This window comes from Bos grunniens, chromosome 7 (genome assembly GCF_055505025.1).
Source record: "Bos grunniens cultivar Pamir isolate PY7600 chromosome 7, Bosgru_T2T1.0, whole genome shotgun sequence".
NCBI classification, from domain to species: domain Eukaryota; kingdom Metazoa; phylum Chordata; class Mammalia; order Artiodactyla; family Bovidae; genus Bos; species Bos grunniens.
The window spans coordinates 6,532,223-6,552,205 of NC_141171.1; the positions used below are offsets into that span (position 1 = coordinate 6,532,223).

Genomic DNA, 19,983 nt, shown 5'->3' on the forward strand with positions numbered 1-19,983 from the left:
TTGGACACGACTGAGCGACTTCACTTTCACTTTCACTTTCAATACTTCATTGCTTCTGTCATTTATTCCCTGATCAAATCCAGGCTGAGCATCATCCCATGGTTTGTAAGTTGCGGGGAATGGGGCTGCTGAATTGAGCTTCACCCAGGCTGGTATTCTCGTCAGCAGGAACAGACGTGCCAAGATCTTGGCTGGTCAGTCCTCAAGCCATATGAATGGTGCGAGGAAACCTCTTTGCCTTATTCAGACCCGATGCTGAGGTTTCAATGAAGCGAGGCATTTGTGCATCGTGGAGATGAATCGAACTCAGAGAAGAGAATGCTGTCATTGAGATTTTGCTTCAATAGTTGTATTTTTCTCTGGAGAACTATTATCTCATTGTTCAGTTCTTATGAGCAATGGAGCTTTGGGGGACGCACATCAAAGGCTGTTATACATTTTTAAAGTGGCAGCTCGTGGATCTGTATCTTCAGGAAGCTTTTCAGGAACCCACGTTAGCACCAAAGGTTACCTGAGTTTGAGTTTAGGATGCATAGGACCCTACAGCATGCAAGTGCTGGTGTTCTGAGTCTGAAGATGTGGGTTCAAATCCAATCTCTGTGTCTTGCTAACGGGACCTTGACTGATTGCCTCTTCCATGAAAGCTTCCCTGGAAGCTCCTTCTTCCTTGACTGATTGCTTCTTGCCTGTAAGCCTTCCCTTAAGCCATTTTAAAGAGTTTTTACATCTTGAAAATGGGCTTTGGGGGAAAAAAAAAGGGGGAGAAGTTTCTTGGCAGTCTAGTGGTTAAGATTTCACCACTTTGACCACTTTCAGCACTTTGACCACTGTGCCCCGAGGTTCAATCCCTAGTTGGGGAACGCGGGTCCCCCAAGCCATGCGGTGTGCTCTCGGGTTAGCTGTCAGGTGCGGTCGACCTGAAGGTGGGCCAAGTGCTGGGCTGGCGGCACGGTCGGCATTCAGCACACGTGTGCCCTCGCCGCCTGAGTTTCCCCCTTCTTGTCTCGTTCAGACAGCCCCACACAGACTGTGAAAAGAGCACCCACATGATTTCAAACAATTGGGAACAACGTCCAGCATGGAAGACCTTTTATGTCTTCCCATTCCTTTTCTAGCATTTTCCTTATACATATTGGTAGTTTCTACAGTGGATAAGGCAGTTTGGGTTCTGCTGTTTTAAGTACAGTTGATTTATAATGTTATAGGTAGATAGCAAGATGATTCAGTTGTATACGTATCTATACATTCTTTTTCTGATTCTTTTCCATCATGTTGTTCTCTGTGCTATACAGTAGGGCCTTGTTATTTATCTCTTTTGTATATAGTAGTATGTATCTGTTAATCCCAAACTCCTAATTAATTCCTTTCCCCCTTGGTAACCATAATTCTGTTTTCTGTATCTCTGAGCCTCTGCTGTTTTCATTTCAGCATCATTTCCTTCATATTTTCTGGGCTGCCAGAGAGGTCTCATTGTTCTCGTTTTTAATTCCCATGGAGCTTCAATAAATCTCTCTAACCTTGGCCCTCTCACATGTACTTTGAACTTGTGCTGTGTCCGCCGTTATAAACGCCACTGTGGGCACCATTGTTGTGGCTCTGCTGGCTTCTCTCACTGCTAATTCCCAGAGCACCCAGGAGGGCTCCCTTGTCAGGTGCCACCACCATAGCTTCTGTTTGTTTTATTTTCTTTTAAAGTTTCTTACTCCCAATGCCCGTTCATTGTAGAAAAATTATGAAGTACAGCTTTGCTATAAGGGGAAAAATCACCCATAATCACTTTCCCCCAGGGAGTATCTCTCTGGGTATGCATTCTTCTGGCTCCTTTTCCACACATGTGCATTGGGTATGGTGGATACATTTTACTCTACACAAATGGTTATTTGTGTATCTTCTGGCCTGCTTTCCTCACCTAATAATATGACCACATTTCTGCATTTTTTTCCCCATGATACCATTCTTATTAATTGTAAGTAAGCCATTGTGTGGACATACCATAATTAATTTAACTGGTCCCCAGCTGATGGAGACTTGAGTTGTCTTTAGTTTTTGAGTATTATAAATAACACAGCAGTGGACATCTCAGTGTATCATCCCTAGTGGGTTTTTGGAGTCACTTTAAAAAAGAATTTCCACTCCATATCTTGTAATAACTTATAATGGAAAAGAATCTGAAAAGGAATACACATACAAAACCACACAAATATATATATAATGGAATCACTTTGCTGTACACTGGAAACTAACACAACGTTATAAATTCACTATGCTTCAATTAAAAACCCAGATATCAAAAAAGATAGGATGGTAAAATGACTAAACTTATAGCTACTGCTGCAACTTACATATAAAAAAACACAAACATTTTGACAGCTTTAGGCTAAGAACCGCCCCCACCCCCAGAAATGCATCTTAGGCACCTTACTTCTTGTTTTTGTTAATATTCATTTGCTCCTATGGTATGTATTGTTTATGCATACATACATAATACTTAACATACATACCAAAGAACTTGGTTCTAAGTCCCTGTCATCTGTGACTGGGAGCAGTGTCTGGCACTTAAGCAGATTAAATTTGCTTAATCTGTGAGCCAGGATGAGGTTTTCAGCTCCACCCAGATAACTGTCTTAGGCAACAGCAGCTGACCTCATACCAGCTGGCTTTCCACCTTTGCCTTGATAGTTAACCATCCTCGGTTCAGTTCAGTTCAGTTCAATCGCTCAGTCGTGTCTGACTCTTTGCAACCCCATGGACCGCAGCATACCAGGCCTCCCTGTCCATCACCAACTCGCGGAGTTTACTCATACTCATGTCCATTGAGTTGGTGACGCCATCCAACCATCTCATCCTCTGTCGTCTCCTTCTCCTTCTGCCTTCAATCTTTCCCAGCATCAGGGTCTTTTCCAGTGAGTCAGTTCCTCACATCAGGTGGCCAAAGTACTGGAGTTTCAGCTTCAGCATCAGTCCTTCCAATGAATATTGAGGACTGATTTCCTTAGGATGCACTGGTTGGATCTCCTAGCAGTCCAAGGGACTCTCAAGAGTCTTCTCCAACACCACAGCTCAAAAGCATCAATTCTTCAGCACTTAGCTTTCTTTATAGTCCAACTCTCACATCCATACATGGCTACTGGAAAAACCATAGCCTTGACTAGACGGACCTTTGTTGGCAAAGTAATGGTCTCTGCTTTTTAATAAGCTGTCTAGGTTGGTCATAACTTTTCTTCCAAGGAGCAAGCGTCTTTTAATTTCATGGCTGCAGTCACCATCTGCAGTGATTTTGGAGCCCCCAAAAATAAAGTCTGTCACTGTTTCCACTTTCCCCATCTATTTCCCATGATGGGACCAGATGCCATGATCTTAGTTTTCTGAATGTTGAGTTTTAAGCCAACTTTTTCACTCTCCTCTTTCACTTTCATCAAGAGGCTCTTTAGTTCTTCACTTTCTGCCGTAAGGATGGTGTCATCTGCATATCTGAGGTTATTGATATTTCTCCTGGCAATCTTCATTCCAGCTTGTGCTTCATCCAGCCCAGCATTTCTCAGGATGTACTCTGCATATAAGTTAAATAAGCAGGGTGACAATATACAGCCTTGACGTACTCCTTTTTCTATTTGGAACCAGTCTGTTGTTCCATGTCCAGTTCTAACTGTTGCTTCCTGACCTGCATACAGGTTTCTCAAGAGGGAGGTCAGGTGGTCTGATATTCCCATCTCTTTCAGAATTTTCCATAGTTTATTGTGATCCATGCAGTCAAAGGCTTTGGCATAGTCAGTAAAGCAGAAATAGATGTTTTTCTGGAACTCTCTTCCTTTTTCCATGATCCAGCAGATGTTGGCAATTTGATCTCTGGTTCCTCTGCCTTTTCTAAAACCAGCTTGAACATCTGGAAGTTCACGGTTCTTGTATTGCTGAAGCCTGGCTTGGAAAATTTTGAGCATTACTTTACTAGTGTGTGAGATGAGTGCAATTGTGTGGTAGTTTGAGCATTCTTTGGCATTGCCTTTGTTTGGGATTGGAATGAAAACTGACCTTTTCCAGTCCTGTGGCCACTGCTGAGTTTTCCAAATTTGCTGGCATACTGAGTGCAGCACTTTCACAGCATCATCTTTCAGGATTTGAAATAGCTCAACTGGAACTCCATCACCTCCACTAGCTTTGTTCGTAGTAATGCTTTCTAAGGCCCACTTGACTTCACATTCCAGGATGTCTGGCTCTAGGTGAGTGATCACACCATTGTGATTATCTGGGTCGTGAAGATCTTTTTTGTACAGTTCTTCTGTATATTCTTGCCACCTTTTCTTAATATCTTCTGCTTCTATTAGGTCCATACCATTTCTGTCCTTTATGGAGCCCATCTTTACATGAAATATTCCCTTGGTGGTTCACAGAGCAGACCCAATTTTAGTTCCCTGGATAGTTAGGGGGTAAATCGTTGCCGGGTTCCCTGGGATTCCTCTTAAGCAGCTGCAGGAGATGTGATAATGAGATTGGCCCTCCTCTGAAGTGGTTAGATTTGCAAAGCCAGGGAGGCATTTCCTGTTCATGTCAAGCATTTTCACTAGCTCCTTCTTAACCAAATCTGAGTTCATGAAAGATTTGACAAACTACCTGATGTTTTCCTATGTTGATGCAAGACATGTGCTGTTTGTGTATAAAGCAAAAAGCATGCTATTTAAAAAAAGGGGTTGGGGGGGGACTTCCCTGGTGGTCCAGTGGCTAAGACTCCATGGTCCCAGCACAGGGGGCCTGGGTTTGATCCCCGGCCCAGGAACTAGATTCCACATGTTTCAGCTAAAGCCCAGCATAGCCATATAAATAAAAATAAAACATAAATATTTTAAAGAAAAGATATAAATTCTACCTGGGGGTTTGTTTTCACCATTCCCTTGATTTTCATTATGCAGAGGAAGGCACTTTATCCCCTTCAAGCCCATTTTTGGCACTTGAGAGTTCCTGGAAAGGAGTCTGGTTAATAGCAAGTGTTCCTGGATGAGAAATTGGGCGAAAGGATCTGTAGCAAACTGGAAATTCAAAATCTACATTTTTCAGTAAAAAACAGCAAGAGCTCATCAGTGTCGGCCCATGGCTTTCTTTCCGATCAGTTGGTTGGTTTGTGGTTGGGCCAGGGCTTGGCAAGCTGCTTCCCACACCTGGCTTCCCTCCTGTCCTCTTGCTGCCCGCCACCTGTCTCTTCGTGGTCTAGGAGGTGGAATCGTATGTTTTTAAGTGGTTGAAAAGCAAATCAAGACGGAAATGGAAAGGAAATTCATGTTTTTTCATCCATGAAGTTTTATGGGAACTTTGTCGCACCCAATTGTTTGTGTATCATCAGTGGATGCTTTCAAACCGCAAGGACGGAATTGAGTCCTTGAGACAGAGACCATTTGACCCACAGAACTGAACATGTTGACTGGCTGACCATTTACAGAAGGGTTGCCTGCCCGTCCCGGGACTGGACAATTAAAAACAAAAAGGATGTATCATGGGTGGCTCTTACTCGTTTGTGTCTAGTCTGCATTAGTGTCAGTGGCTGTTAGTGGTATAGATGGTTTCCACGTGGTGCTAGAGGTAACGAGCCCACCTGCCAGTACAGGAGGCGTAAGGGACTTGGATTCAGTCCCTGGGTCTGGAAGATTCCCTGGAGGAGGAAATGGCAACCCGCTCCAGTATTCTTGCTTGGAGAATCCCCATGGACAGAGGAGCCTGGCGGGCTACAGTCCATGGGGGCCACAAAGAGCTGGACATGACGGAAGTGACTTTGCACACATGGGCTGCAAGAGTGACTGTGCTGGAAAGGTTGTAGAAGTTACTTTAGGGGGAGTAAAGCATGGTGCATTTAGTTAGAGTTTATTGTGTGAGTCAGAAACAAGATGGTAACGAAGGTTGCAGCGGAAAGCACGGTGGAGATCTGGCTGAGCCCCTGGCTCTGGCACTGACAGACCGTGACTCGGGGCTGCATCTTGGCTTCTCTGTGCCCCCACGTCCTTGTCTGTGATACGGAGACAGCAAAGGAGAGAGCTTTGACACGTGTCTGTAACCTGCCTGATGTGGGGCAGGCACTCAGTGGAATGATGTGGTCATTTCATTAGGGCCAGCACATTTTAAGTAATCATTTTAATATTTATGTATTAATTTGGTTTTTGTTACTGCAAGTGGTCTTTTCTCTAGCTGAGGGGAGTGGGCTTCTCACTGTGGTAACTTCTCTTACTGGCTCTAGATACTTGACCTTCAGTAGCTGTGGCACAAAGCCTTGCCCCACGGCATGTAGAATCTTCCCAGACCAAAGATCAAACCATTGTCCCCTAAACTAGCAGGCAGATTCTTAACCACCAGGGAAGTCCAGTACATTTATTAAAAGACATCCTCAACAGGGTTTTGTAAGGCTTAATTGAGATGAGGTCTTTGTCTTCTCTCCCTGCCGTAACGAAATATCACAGACTGAGTGGCGTCAACCACAGACATTTCTTATCTCATAGCTTTTGGAGACTGCAGGTCCAAGAGCAAGATGTCAGCAGTGTTACTCCCAGTGAGGCCCCTTTCCTCAGCTTGCAGATTGCCACATTCTTGCTGTGTCCTGACGTAGCCTTTTACAGCTTTAACATGAATTTGGACAGGGGCACAATTCAGTCCATAATAGATGGTCAAGGGTCTGGGCTGTAGTAGATACTCAACAGCTATTAGTTCATCTACTTGGCTAAAATAGTATGCTTTGAGGCATTAAAAAAAATAATAATTTTTTTTTAAATAATTTTTTTGGGTTTGTTTTTCTGGTGTGTTGACCAACAACCCAATCCAAAAAATGGGTAGAAGATGTACTTAACAGACTTTGTTCCAAAGGAGACATCCAGATGGCTAATAAATACATGGGAGAAAAATGCTCAATATTGCTTATTATTAGAGAAATGCAAATCAAAACTACAGTGAGGTTATCACCTCACACTTATGAGCACAGGCCTCGGAACTTGTGGTGCAGAGGCTCAGCTGCTCTACAGTGTGTGGGATCCTCCTGGATTGGGGATCAAACCCATGTCTCCTGCATTGGCAGACAGACTGTACCCCTGAACCACCAGGGAAGCCCTAACACAGCACATTTATTATCTCACAGTTCTGGAGGTTCAGTTCAGTTCAGTTCAGTTCAGTTGCTCAGTTGTGGTCAACTCTTTGCGACCCCAAGAATCGCAACACACCAGACCTCCCTGTCCATCACCAACTCGTGGAGTTTACTCAAACTCACGTCCATCGACTCGGTGATGCCATCCAAGCATCTCATCCTCTGTTGTCCCCTTCTCCTCCTGCCTTCAATCTTTCCCAGCATCAGGGTTTTTCAAATGAGTCATCTCTTCGTATCAGGTGGCCAAAGTATTGGAGTTTCAGCTTCAACATCAGTCCTTCTGATGAATATTCAGGACTGATTTCCTTTAGGATGGACTGGTTGGATCTCCTTACAGTCCAAGGGACTCTCAAGAGCCTTCTCCAACACCACAGCTCAAAAGCATCAATTCTTCGGTGCTCAGCTTTCTTTATAGTCCAACTCTCACATCCACACATGACCACAGGAAAAACTTTAGCCTTGACTAGACGGACCTTTGTTGGCAAAGTGATGTCTCTGCTTTTTAATATGCTGTCTAGGTTGGTCATAACTATTCTTCCAAGGAGTATGCGTCTTTTAATTTCATGGCTGCAGTCACCATCTGCAGTGATTTTGGAGCCCCCAAAAATAAAGTCAGCCACTGTTGCCACTGTTTCCCCATCTATTTGCCATGAAGTGATGGGACTGGATGCCATGATCTTAGTTTTCTGAATGTTGTTAGAAGTCCAAAATGAATCTCACTGGGCTAAAATCAAGGTGTTGGCAGAGCTGGTTCTTTCTGGAAGCTGTAGGGGAGAATCTGTTTCCCTTCCTTTTCCAGCTTCTATAGGCTCTCTGCATCCTTGTTTATGGCCCCTTCCTCTGTCATCCCAGCCAGCAGGGGCTGGTCTGATCTTTCTCATGATGCCTTCTCTCTCATTCTGACTCTTCTCCTCCCCTCTTCCCCATTTAAGACGGCTGTGGCTACACCAGGAACATCTTTCCATCTTAAGGTCAGCAGAGTCGCAACCTTCCTTTTAGGCATGTGTGCAAAGTCCCTTCAGTCGTGTCCAATTCATTGCAACCCCATGGACTGTAGCCCACCAGGCTCCTCTGTGCATGAGATTCTCCAGGCAAGAATACTGGAGTGGGTTGCCATTCCCTCCTCATCTTCCCAGCCCCAGGGACTGAACCTGTATCTCTCATGTCTCCTGCATCGGCAGGCGGGTTCTTTACCACTAGGGCCACCTGGGAAGCCCCGTTCCTTCCATCTGCAATCTTAATTCTCCCTGGACATCAAACACTATTTACAAGTTCCAGGGATTAGGACAGGGCTGTCTTGGGGGCTGGCTTCCCAGGTGGCTCAGCGGTAAAGAATCTGCCTGCCAATGCAAGAGACACAGGTTCAGTCCCTGCGTCGGGAAGATCCTCTGGAGGAGGAAATGGCAACCCACTCCAGTATTCTTGCCTGGGAGATTCCATGGACAGAGGCGCTACCATCCATGGGTTTTGTAAAGGATTCAGACAGAACACATCACATCAAATCAGTGGGGGCCTGAGGCATGGGGTGTTACTCTGTCCGACAGTAAAAATTTTTGGTTTTGCAGACAACACCATCTCTTAACTACAGAACTTGCATTTGCCACACACAAAACCACACAAACACATGGGCCTGGGTGAGTGGTTTCTTTTTTCCCTTTTTTTGTCTTAAACTCATGGAAAATTTCAAATGCACACAGAAGTAGACCAATGCAGAGATTCCGTGTACCCATCAGGGGATGATTTTTAAGTCGTTCTTATATTTTGCTGTACTTGACTAATTGTCTATACTGCAAATATCTATTACTCGTGTAATCAGGAAAGAAAAGAAAAACCACAAAGAAGTAAACATCCGAGCATCCAGGAAACATGAGGAAAACCAACACTGCGTTTTGAGGTTAAAAAGGAAAAAGATGCAAATAGAGCTTATTAGAACCTCCGTCCTTTTCTGCAGTCATCACCCGTGAGCCTGAGTGGTAGGCAGAGATCAGGCGTTCTCAGGGCAAGCGAGATCTCAAATCATATCGGTTTGGGTAGGTCAGACCCTTCCAATAGAACCTGCTTGCGCTTGTCCCCTGACCTTTCCCCCTCAAAGTTGCTTTGAGATAAGAGATTCTTGTCTGGGCCATCTGATGCAATAATTCAGTTCTGCTTTAAGGCAAGTAGACTATAGTTGCCTGGATGGTGGGTGGGGATGGGGGATGGGTGATCCCAGGTTTGACCACTTTGCATCAAAATTGTACTTTCACTTGGGAGTTTGTGATTCAGCGATGCTGAAAAGCTGAAAAGTGCATGGAAGGTTCAGGAAAGGCCAGAAGAAATTTTGATAAATGACCTGGTCCTGTGCATGTGTTTTTGTGTGTATGTTTCTGAGAAGTTACATTGGGAATCTTTCCTCCTGGCTTCCATCTGCTTCCATTTGCCGCCCCACCCCCAGAGGTCAGTCTCCTCATTTGATTTTCCACAAAACCCCTTGACCGTCATCTGCTCTTTAGGGAAATGGCTTATACCTGATTAGGTTCCTGTGTTTCCCCATGAGTCTGGGAACCCTGAGCTCTGGACCACAGTCATCATCTTGCCCCTCTCAACTTAAAAATAGTCACAACTTGAAAGTTGACAGTTATGTTTTTTTCAATGGGAAGTTTTAGGACTTCAAGCCCGGGAGACAGCCTCTCAAGAAACCCTGAGAGAGCAGCTCCAGGGAAGCAAGGGGAGGAGCCAGGTTATGAAGTTGTACAACAATGGACACGTAGCCTGAACATAAAGAGATTATTGTTAATTAAAGGAAACCTGCTATCTAAAGTGAAGGAATTTAGCGCTTTTCTATGAAGGGGAAGATGCAAGAGTCTGGGCTCACTGAAATCATGCCTTCTCTAAGTATCTCAGGGAAGCCTGGCACGCTGCAGTCCATGGGGTCGCAAAGAGTCAGACGTGACTGAGTGACTGAACTGAACTGAATATGTGTCTCAGCTGTCTGGGGCCAGTGTCCTATGTTTTTTTTACATTCCAAGTTCCCCAGTGCTGCCTCATGGCTGCAGGGTCACAGGTATTGTTTTCTTTCCTGGTTGCCCTTAGGGTTCAGAAATTCACTGATTGTGACCCCCTTGTTTATTGATATGGCAGGACTACTCCATTTCTCACTCCCAGTCCAGCCACATGACTCTGACCAGGTCTTCTGAGGAGCCAAGTCACCCAGTTGGAGAATTAGGTGACCAGCATGACAGACAGGAGTGGAGAAAACCCACTTAGCGATGGCGAGAAATAAGGCTGGCCAGGAACATGGGAAATGCATGTGTATGGTGTGTACCAGTGTGTGACATGTGGTGTGTGATAGGAGGACCTCAGTAGGCCAAGGACTTAGGCAAGATGAACTACGAGACCACTGCATTTTTAGAGCAGGCAGAACAGTAAGATTCAAACCCTATGTTACAGCTGCCTGGAGTAGAAAAGGCCAATCATGGATAAAAGCTACAATACTGTTATCCTTTATCCTGCAGTTCCTTCACTGAACTTATTTTACTTTTGTAGACACTAAAATAAAACAATTCACTGGAGAATTAGTGGAGTGACTGATTTTGTTTCTTTGTTCCTGAAAGTAATTGAGAGAACAGGAAACTATAGTAAACAAAAGAATAGCCTCTAATTCACTCTAACAGATGATTCGATCATCACAGTCAAAAGATGAGGTTATTTGAGCATTTCAATAGATTAAACAGTGTTTTAATAAGATTAAAAAAATTATACAACTTTTAAAGGTTCCTTTTCTTTTACAAAATTACTAGCTATATTCCCTGTTGTACAATACATCCTTGTAGCCTATCTTATCCCCAGTAATTTGTACTGCCCACTCCCCTACCCCTATACTGCCCTCCTTCCACTTCTTTTTATGATTGAGTAATATTGCAGTGTATAGCCATCCACTTCGTTTATCCAGTCATCAGTGGATGGGCATTTGGTATTTGCATGTTGAACCTATTAAGGATAGAACTATTATAGACATTTACCTGTACACGTCCATGCCAATGTATGTTTTCATTTTTCCTGTGGTGGTCGAAGGAGTGGAATTGCTGAGTTATATAGTAACTAAGACCTTCTTAAAGGTTTACTCTGGATCAGGCAGAGTGTGGCTTTTACTGCATCCCCTAGACCAAAGTGAGTTGCAGACCTCCACACAGAGTCAAGGAGAAGAGCCTTACAAGGGTCTTGACTGTCCAAAGGGCTTGATGAGGGCCCTCATGTCAAGCCCTCAGAGTGGAACCTGACACATAGGAGGTACTTGATAAATATTACATACTCCCTGTTGTCATTCTCTTGATTACTAAGAATAATACAAAACTGAGGCCCATAGGGAAAACAAACTGTCAGGACTTAGGTTGACAACCATCAGTCAGCCTGACAGCAGATCCGTCCTCAGGATTTTGGAGATTATGATTACAGATTAACAGTATTTGAGTCGGAAAGTGAGAACTAGAGGCTACTAGAGGTCACAGTGACCACCAGCACTGGACAAGATCATCAGGAGGCATCCCATATTCATTCCAGAAAATGTGGAACTTCAGGCAAAATCGTCAGAATAAAAAGCACCTGTGAGAGATAAGTGCTTTGGTTTCTTTCCTTCCAGTATTTTTTTCATGAATTATGTGTGTAAGCATATATTGCATATCTTAATAAAACTAGATTGTAAGATACATAGTTTATATGTTGCATTTTATCATTTAACATTAAATTAGGAGCATTTTCCCATATTATTCAGTATTGGTTTATAATGGCTACATGATCTAGCTAGCTCTATGTCCTTTTACTTAGTAATTTGGAAAGTTTATAATGACACAGCTTGGTGAATTTCTACATGTTGCACACATTCATAAGACAAGGCCACCACCCAAATGGAATTACAGGATCCTCTGATCTCTTCTAGTCTATAACCATCCCTTTTTCATGAAATGATTCCCAGTTTATCTATATACAACCTTATTACTGGACACATAGGTGGCTTCCAACCTTTTGCCCTTATAAAGATGCTGCTGCGTTGATCTTCCTTGTACGGACACATTTGTATCTGACTGCTTCCTCTGGATACATTTCTAAAAGTTGCAAAATCCTGAGTCAGGGGGTGTGAATGTGTAGCTCTCAGTTGACATGCTGCGTCTGTCAATCCTGTTACTTCAGGATTCCCCTCCCTGTGCTTCTGCTACGCTTTGCCTGGACAGTGCAATTATGGTACTGTATTAATGAGCCCCTAACCCGTCTTTAGGACTTGGCTTCAAAACTAGCTCCACAGGGGACTTCCCTGGTGGTCCAGTGGTTAAGAATCTGCCTTCCAATGCAGGGCATGCAGGTTTGATTCCTGGTCGGGGAACTAAGATCCCACATACTGCAGAGCACCTAAGCGCTCACCCCCACGCCACAAGAGAAGCCCGCTCATGGCTACAAAAGATCCTGAGTGCCACAACTAAGACCGGTCGCAGCCAAATAAATGTTTCAAATGGGTAACTACATATTCTCCATACGTCTGTGTGTGCCCATGTTCATCCTCGTGTATATTTAATGCAATACTTCATTTATTAAATATTTGATCCTCCACTGTGTGACAGATCTGCATAAATATGTCTGGGTGTGTGTATACAACCACCATGTATCTGGATGAGACATTCATTCACTTACTTCACATGTATTTAATAAGGACTCTTCTGTCTACTGGGCTTTTCTGATAGCTCAATTGGTAAAGAATCTGCCTGCAATGCAGGAGACCCCAGTTCAATTCCTGGGTTGGGAAGATCTGCTGGAGAAAAGGATAGGCCACCCACTCCAGTATTCTTGGGCTTCCCTTGTGGCTTAGCTGGTAAAGAATCTGCCTGCAATGTGGGAGACCTGGGTTTGATCCCTGCATTGGGAAGGGAAAGGCTACCCACTCCAGGATTCTGACCTGGAGAATTCCATAGACTGTATAGTCCATGGGGTCATAAAGAGTTGGACATGACTGAGCAACTTTCACTTCACTTCTATATACTGGGCTTCCCAGATGGTGCTAGTGGTAGAAGAACCCACCTGCCAATGCAGGAGACTTATATAAGAGACACAAGTTTAATCCCTGGGTTGGGAAGGTCCTCTGGAGGAGGACTGGCATGGCAACCCACTCCAGTATTCTTGCCTGGAGAATCCCTAGGACAGAGGAGCCTGGTGGGCTACAGTCCGTAGGGTGGCAAAGAGTTGGCCACAACTGAAGCGACTTAGCACATCCACATGCACTTTTATCTACTGGGGACACAGAATCCGTACCTTTAACAGAGCTCACAGTCATCTTAATGTTTCTTCTTAGTTTACTAAGAGCAGGTCAATGGAGTGTTTTCTAGATTTTTTTCTTAAACAATCTGAATCATGCTGGGGGTGGGGGGGAGCAGCTTATTTCTAAGGAACCTTGATTTAAAAAGACAAGTCTGAGGTTAAAAATAATGGCAGAACCCGAATATACTCGGGGGAGGGCTTGTTTCTTTTGCTTATCTGTAGTGAGATAAAAAGTATCTCCAAATGGGCTGGTTTCCAACCTGGACACCATGTACACAAAGCACCTCATTCTAGGAGGGAGAGTGAATAAAGAGAGGTAATTTGCCCGTATTTATTTTCTCCTACAAGTGTGATGTAAAACTTTTCACACGTGCAGGAGCAGGCAACCACAACCACGTGGGGAAGCAGCCGTTTTTTGCAAATAAAAATGCTTCCCAGAAGCATGACAAATGCAAGACTAACAGGTGTAGCACAGAGCCGAGGCGCGCATGTGGTTCTCATCAGCTGCCTCTCTCCTGTTTTAAATGTAGGTCTTCCTGTAACAAGAAGAAAAGTTATTTCTCTCGAGGCTGCGGCTAATGATCCACTCAGCCTGCCTTTTTTACCCCTTTGCATAACCGTATATTTAACAAGAGCTTCCACGGAGAGAGCCGGCAATGAAAGAAGGCAATGATGAGGCTAGGGGCGGGGAGAAGCCCTTAGACTTGACATTTAACAGTCCTGGGTTCGACCGATAACTCTGGGTGACCTTGGGCCTCAGTTTCCTCCCTTGTAAGGGCGTTTCAGTTTTCCAGCACCACCATTCAAAGCAGGGTGGGAGGGTTTTTTAAACCAGTGATTCTCAACAGGGGTCGAGTCTACCAGCCAGGGGACCTCTGGCAGTGATTGGGGACATTTCTGGTCCCCTGCAGGAAAAGGGTGTTACTGGCAGAGACCAGGGATGCTGCCGAACATTTTGCAACGCACAGGACAGAGTGATCCAGCCCCAAATGTTACTGGTGCCCAGGCTGAGAAACGCGTGGACACAGGATTGCAACGTTGGTGTCAACTCATGCGGCCTCGGGGCTTTCCTAGCTGCGGTAGCGGCTCCTCCGTGAGACACTTTGCTGTCTCATGTTTTGGGGATAGTAGCCCGAGGCGCTGCAGACCCCCGACTCGCACCCACCCCCTCTGGAGCGTCCCACAGCGCTCCTCAGTTGACCCTTCGGTGCACAGAATTACAACGTGGACGTCTGCCTCCTGGCCTCCCCGAACGCAGAGGAGCTGGGAAGGACCCCGGGGCTCAGGAAACTTGGCAGCTTCTCCCGCCCACGATTCCCGTCATCTTCGTCAGAATGGGGAAAGCGTTTCTACCCTAGGAGTGGGGTACTTCATCTGCCCTCTCCGCCTCGCTGCCCTGAGGGCGTCCGCCCAGAGCGCCAGGGTTCAAGGACTCGGCGCTCACCTAGCGTTTCCGTCGGAAACCTCTGGCCGCCACCCCCTCAACCTCCCGACTTGGGTGGGGGCGGGGCCTCCAGGCGGCGGCCGTTGCCCCGCCCAACCGCCTCCCAACGGCTCCCTGGGCCAAGCGACTGGGCGGAACAGAGGTGGGGGGTGACTGCGCCTGCGCGCGCATGCGTGGAGTCTAGGGGCGGGGCCTGCAAGTGGCCCCGCCCAGACTCGGCGTCTCTGCCCGCCCTATCTCCCAACCTCCTCAGCGTGGCGCCGACGCTGCGTGCGGCGCGGGTTACCCAGAGTGCTTCGCGCGGGGGTAGCTCACTGGAGTTTGGTTCTCGAGGCGGCGGCAGCAGCGGCGACGGCTCCGGCGGCTCCTCCTCCTCCTCTGGTGGTGGCGGCGCCCCGGGCCTGAGCCCCGGCCCCGGCTCACCTCTCCGTCACCCCGCGCGCCCCCTCTTTCCCCGGCGCCGCGGGGAACATGAGGCTCCGCTCCCGGAGGCCGGCGAGTGAGTGACCCCGGTCCTCCGCCTCAGCCCGCCCGCCCGCTGGCCCGGCCGCTCCCCCCCCGCCTCGCCCAGGCAATGACAGCGGCTCCGCCGTCTCCGCAGCAGATCAGGGACCGGCTGCTGCAGGCCATCGACCCTCAGAGCAACGTAAGTGCTCCTCACACGGGTTTAGGTGGAGGCCGCGTGGGCCCAGGACCCTCCCCCTCCCTAGTGCTCCTCGTCCGCCGGGCTCCGAAGGATCCCCCGGACACCCAGCTTCCCCTGAGGGCCGCTGCCATCCCTGTCTCTCTTCCCCCGGGCCCGGGCCGGGGGCTGGTCGGGCAGCCCGGCAGCGCTCGGTACGTGAGGCCGAGGCTTTCGTGCGGCCTGGGCGAAGGGAGCAGATGGGAGCTGAGACTAGAGTTTTTCCCCCTCATCCACTCTAATTCTACGACCCTTGCTGTTCCTGACGGTGCTTCCCCGCCTCGCCCTTACCATAGGACCCGCGACCCCCGGGAAGCCCTCCCGGCGGGGGGGAGGGGAGGGGGAAAGGCTGTGAGCAACTGGTGTCCGGGGTAGGACTCGGGGAGCCCGTGCCGCCGGTGTCTCGGCCTTCTCGGTGATGAGGGAAGTCTTGTTTACCTTTCCTCCCGGTTGGAAGAACCTTTCTGGCTTCGGAGGGAGCCCCCCCGGCCTCCTTTACACCTAGCCGGGTGCCCAAGGCGCGTGGAGAGTCCCTTTCGGTTCTGAGAGTGGACTTGCCTTCGCTGGGTCTCTCTTGGGGTCGCTGCCGACGGAAGATAATCTTGTGCAGAGTGGGATTCTTCCTATTACCTTTCTGGGCCTAAGTACTCCTTGCGTCTCAGACCAAGGCAGAGCCCCGCTTTTTGGCAGTGAAGTAGAGGTGATTGTGTGCTCTCCCATTCCACCCAGAGCGCTTCTTCGTCTGCCCCCTACGTGGGGCCCTAGCCTGTTGGTTTGTGACCTAGACAGTCAGGGTTAACCCCAGGGTGTCGCTTTCTCAGGTGGTGCTCCACCGAGGCTGCTGTTTGTGGAGGGATCTCCCCTGCCCCCCACCGAGTGTGTTGGGAAAGAGTCATTATATTCTCATGTTTTCTCTGAGTGGTTGTCCGTGATAGGGGTCATTTTCCCTTGTGGCCAGAGTAAGTTCAGCAATGGCAAGATGTTGTAGCATCCAGGTATGAAGTGAGTCCCTGCATTTCCTGGGAGACCAGGAAGTGGCCATTGAAACCACTTTAATGTGCTGGGGATGGAAGAAATCATCTTTGGCTTGGCCAGGTAACTTAGGTTTCTGTCACTGTGGGGACTTTTGCTTTTCCTTTACATGAGTTTTGCGGATTACTTTTAGCAGTAGGTTTTAGCCAGCACTCTGGGAATTATTCATGGTTGGATTGTACAGATTTGGTAGAAAGAGAGGAGTTGTGATCTTTGTGAGACCGATTTCTGTATCATAAGTAATTCTGTCATTCCTGGTCTTCAGGCCCCATGAAGATAGACTTGGTGGTACTTGTCTTTAACAAATGTATACATTTTTGTTATGACTTTGGGGGTGGAGTAGGCACAAGCTATATAAAACCTTGCAGAATGTTTGCAGTAACTGGTGCTGCAGCAATTCCCAAGACTGAAAAATTAGAGGATAAAACAAGTGAAATGAAAAATGAGCCTTGGTGACTTTCACCTCAGAGTGTAATTTCTTGAATTCCATGTGCTTGTTTGCTTTCCAGAGATTCTGAATGGTTGCTGAGATATTAGCCCTGATCCTAATACCACCTAGGAGAGCTTTGGGATCAGGAGGCGCTTTAACAGGCAGTCACCATGTTGTAGATTAGGTGGGGCGGTGACCTCAGGGGTTCCACTGTTTTGTAAGACTCTAAAGGGTTCCTAGGAGAACAAGAGGAAGAGGGTCCAAGCCTATGGTTGTGTTACGTATCATGGAGTGCACATTTCACGTGGGTTATCTGGGATGACTTAGAGTCATACTGATGTAAGTATAGTGGACGAAATCAGGGTATTGTCTCTGAATATGAGTGATGAGAAAGTGCCTCCTTTAAATGCTGCTGTTGTCAGTGATGTTCCTGAGTATTGTTACAAGCCGTTTGACGGGAGTGTGGCTTGGAGCAAACTCCACAGAGAAACTCTGAGCCGTGGAGGAATAGGTTGCTGGTAGAGATGGTGTGACCATATTTCTGCAGTTTCTCTTGATTGAACTGGGCTCAGGTGAGAGCTAGGTGGCTTCATCAAGGCATTGCCATCACACAGATGCTCTTCTCTGCCTTAACCAAGTAGAAACTCCACTTCTGCATCGTTAGTTGACACATATTTAAGATGCTCCTGGAAAATAAAAATGGGGACACTGTTGAAGAGCCAACACTAAAATTAAACCTCTTCTGAGAGAAGCAATAGAGAATTGTGTCATTAATGCTTACCTTTATGGGCATGCAATTATGATAACAAACTTAACTTTTGCTTGAAAAGTCAATGTCAGGGAGCTGACCTAATATCCACAAGTATCTAAAAAGTTAGGGAAGTAACAAAGTAACATTTTCTGATCATCTCACTGACAAAGAGGGTTCTTAAGAGGAAACTTCTTTGCTCTAAATTCTAGCCTCTGGAGTACTTGAATATCTATAGCATCAGGCTTTGATTTAATAATTTTTGCCAACTCAGTAAAAAAATTCTGTACACTCCTTTTCAAGAAGCAACTAAAAGTTGTTTAGAACAGTGAAAGCCTTACTCTTACCGTTGTATGGCAGCCCAGGGTGTTAAAAATCTTTCTGAAGTGCAGTGTGTGCCTTTGTTAATCTTGTTTTGTCATGGATAAAGTTGAGGAGGACTGTCTTCTTCCTGCCCAGAAATCGGAGTCAGTCCACTCAAGCATAGTCTCATCAGCAAGTGATTAGGTTCCTCATCAGCAAGTGATTAGATTCCCTTTTGTATTGGACACTCCTTATTTTGCTAAAGTTCGGGCTTTGTCTTCCAGAGGACAGCCTTCAGGAGGAGTTTGTTTCTCTGTCTGCTCTGTCTAGAGCAGAAGTGTTAGGCGTACTTTCTAAGTGCTGGTTAAACTACTGAACCCTAGACTCCTTCTTGGGTTCTCCAGCAGGAAATCTCAGGACTACATTTCTTCCTCAGTATTCTGCAGACTTCAGGTGCCAAGGGGAGATGACCAAGGGGCCTCTTCAGAGAGACACATGGAAAAGATCATTTTCCCACCTAGGAATTGGAAGGTGAGGATACCAGTGAGCTTCCTTGGGCTGTGGGTTCCTCATCCACAATCTGGGACTGGGGACTGGTGTGTTTGCCCCATAAAGCTCCTTCTAGATCCAGGTTCAGATTCTGGACCTGGGCATCAGACGCTAACGTGAATTGTTCGAGAAGTTTTGTCTTTTAATGCAGTATCTATTGTGTGAATTTTCTGAATAACAAATACTAACACACTTCTGCACAGAGATGTATGCTTTATCTGACTTTGTGCAACACTTCAGCAAAATCTCCTACTTTCTTCTAACAGCCTGTAAAGGGAGGTGGGGTGCGTGGCCAGTCTCCCCTTTCTGTGGGTGCAGAAGCCGACATCATGACAGTAGGTGCTGTTTAGTGTCTTCCATGGTCTGGAGAGGACAAAATGCCTTTGTTTCCTACTGACTTAATGTGAGGTGACTGCCCTAAAGTTAGGGACTTACCCAGAGTTATTAAGCGATAATGTTTCCAACTTTAAATGCACTGTAGTGATCTCAAATATGGAGAGACGGCTTCAGAAGAGGCCATGAGGGCAGTGTTCTTGAGCTGGTAAGAAAAGATGTGGGTGCCTCTTCTCTCCCACACAAGTTTATAAGAGATTACAACTTTACCTGTGATAGATCCAACAGGATGATGACATTAGACAACCTGTCCCGGAAACATCTGAAGGTTTCTGTCCGGGGAACAGAATCCTGGGCCAGACCACACTGTGATGTGGTAACTGCCAACTGATGTGGAACTTGTCGTGGGTCTGGTGTTCCAGCTTTCTTTTCTGCTTCAAGATTTCAGCACTTCTGGTGTTTTTATAAAACACCATTGATCCTGCAGAAAAGAGGAATCTTTTAAGTTCTAAAATGGAAGGCTGTTAGTTCCAATTCTCATTAATATATTAGAACATATGAAATCGAAACATGTGGACTCTTCCTGATCACGCCGGTGGCCCAGATTCAGTAGCCTTCCTGTCTTTGCTCTTTTTGTTGTGGCCAGGATGTGTGAGGACAGCAGGATGGCATTTTGTGGCTTTGGGAAGTGGACAGGTGACAGTGTTGGTTGTCATCAGGTTTAAGTCCTTGTTGTGACTTGCCCTCTTCCTCAGAAGAAGGTGGACTTTGCTTTCTGTCTTCATGGAGGTCCTCAGAGGTGGCTCTCATCAGGGGATGTTGTCCTGGCTGCAGGTCACAGAGGCCTGGAAGACAGTTCAGATCAGCTTAGGGGAGAGGCATTTGTCCTGATACAGATACAAACAGGCACAGGCACTGTGGCCATGTGGGCTCACAACACCGCTTTGAGTGGTGGGCCATGCCCTCCAAGGGGCCAGGCTTGGCGTTCTGTGAAGGAGGAGCGCTCTGCTCACTTTGCCTCAATTTGTCCATGTGTCTGTCTTCGCAGATGGAGTTCTGGTTTATCCAG

At 46.6% G+C, this 19,983-nt stretch overlaps 1 protein-coding gene across 2 annotated transcripts in view; it reads left to right on the forward strand.

Moving 5' to 3' along the window:
• Nucleotides 1-15,150: 15,150 nt before the first annotated feature.
• The window catches only part of MED26 (mediator complex subunit 26), a 40,704-nt gene continuing 35,871 nt past the window's right edge, over nt 15,151-19,983 (forward strand). The window contains exons 1-2 of one of the 2 annotated variants that reach the window (XM_086408623.1): nt 15,151-15,483; nt 18,469-18,563. In XM_086408623.1, coding sequence (XP_086264749.1) covers nt 18,528-18,563 — 36 coding nt within the window. In that variant the 5' untranslated portion in view covers nt 15,151-15,483; nt 18,469-18,527. The remainder of the gene's footprint in view (nt 15,484-18,468; nt 18,564-19,983) is intronic. The other variant, XM_086408622.1, reaches the window with a different exon arrangement.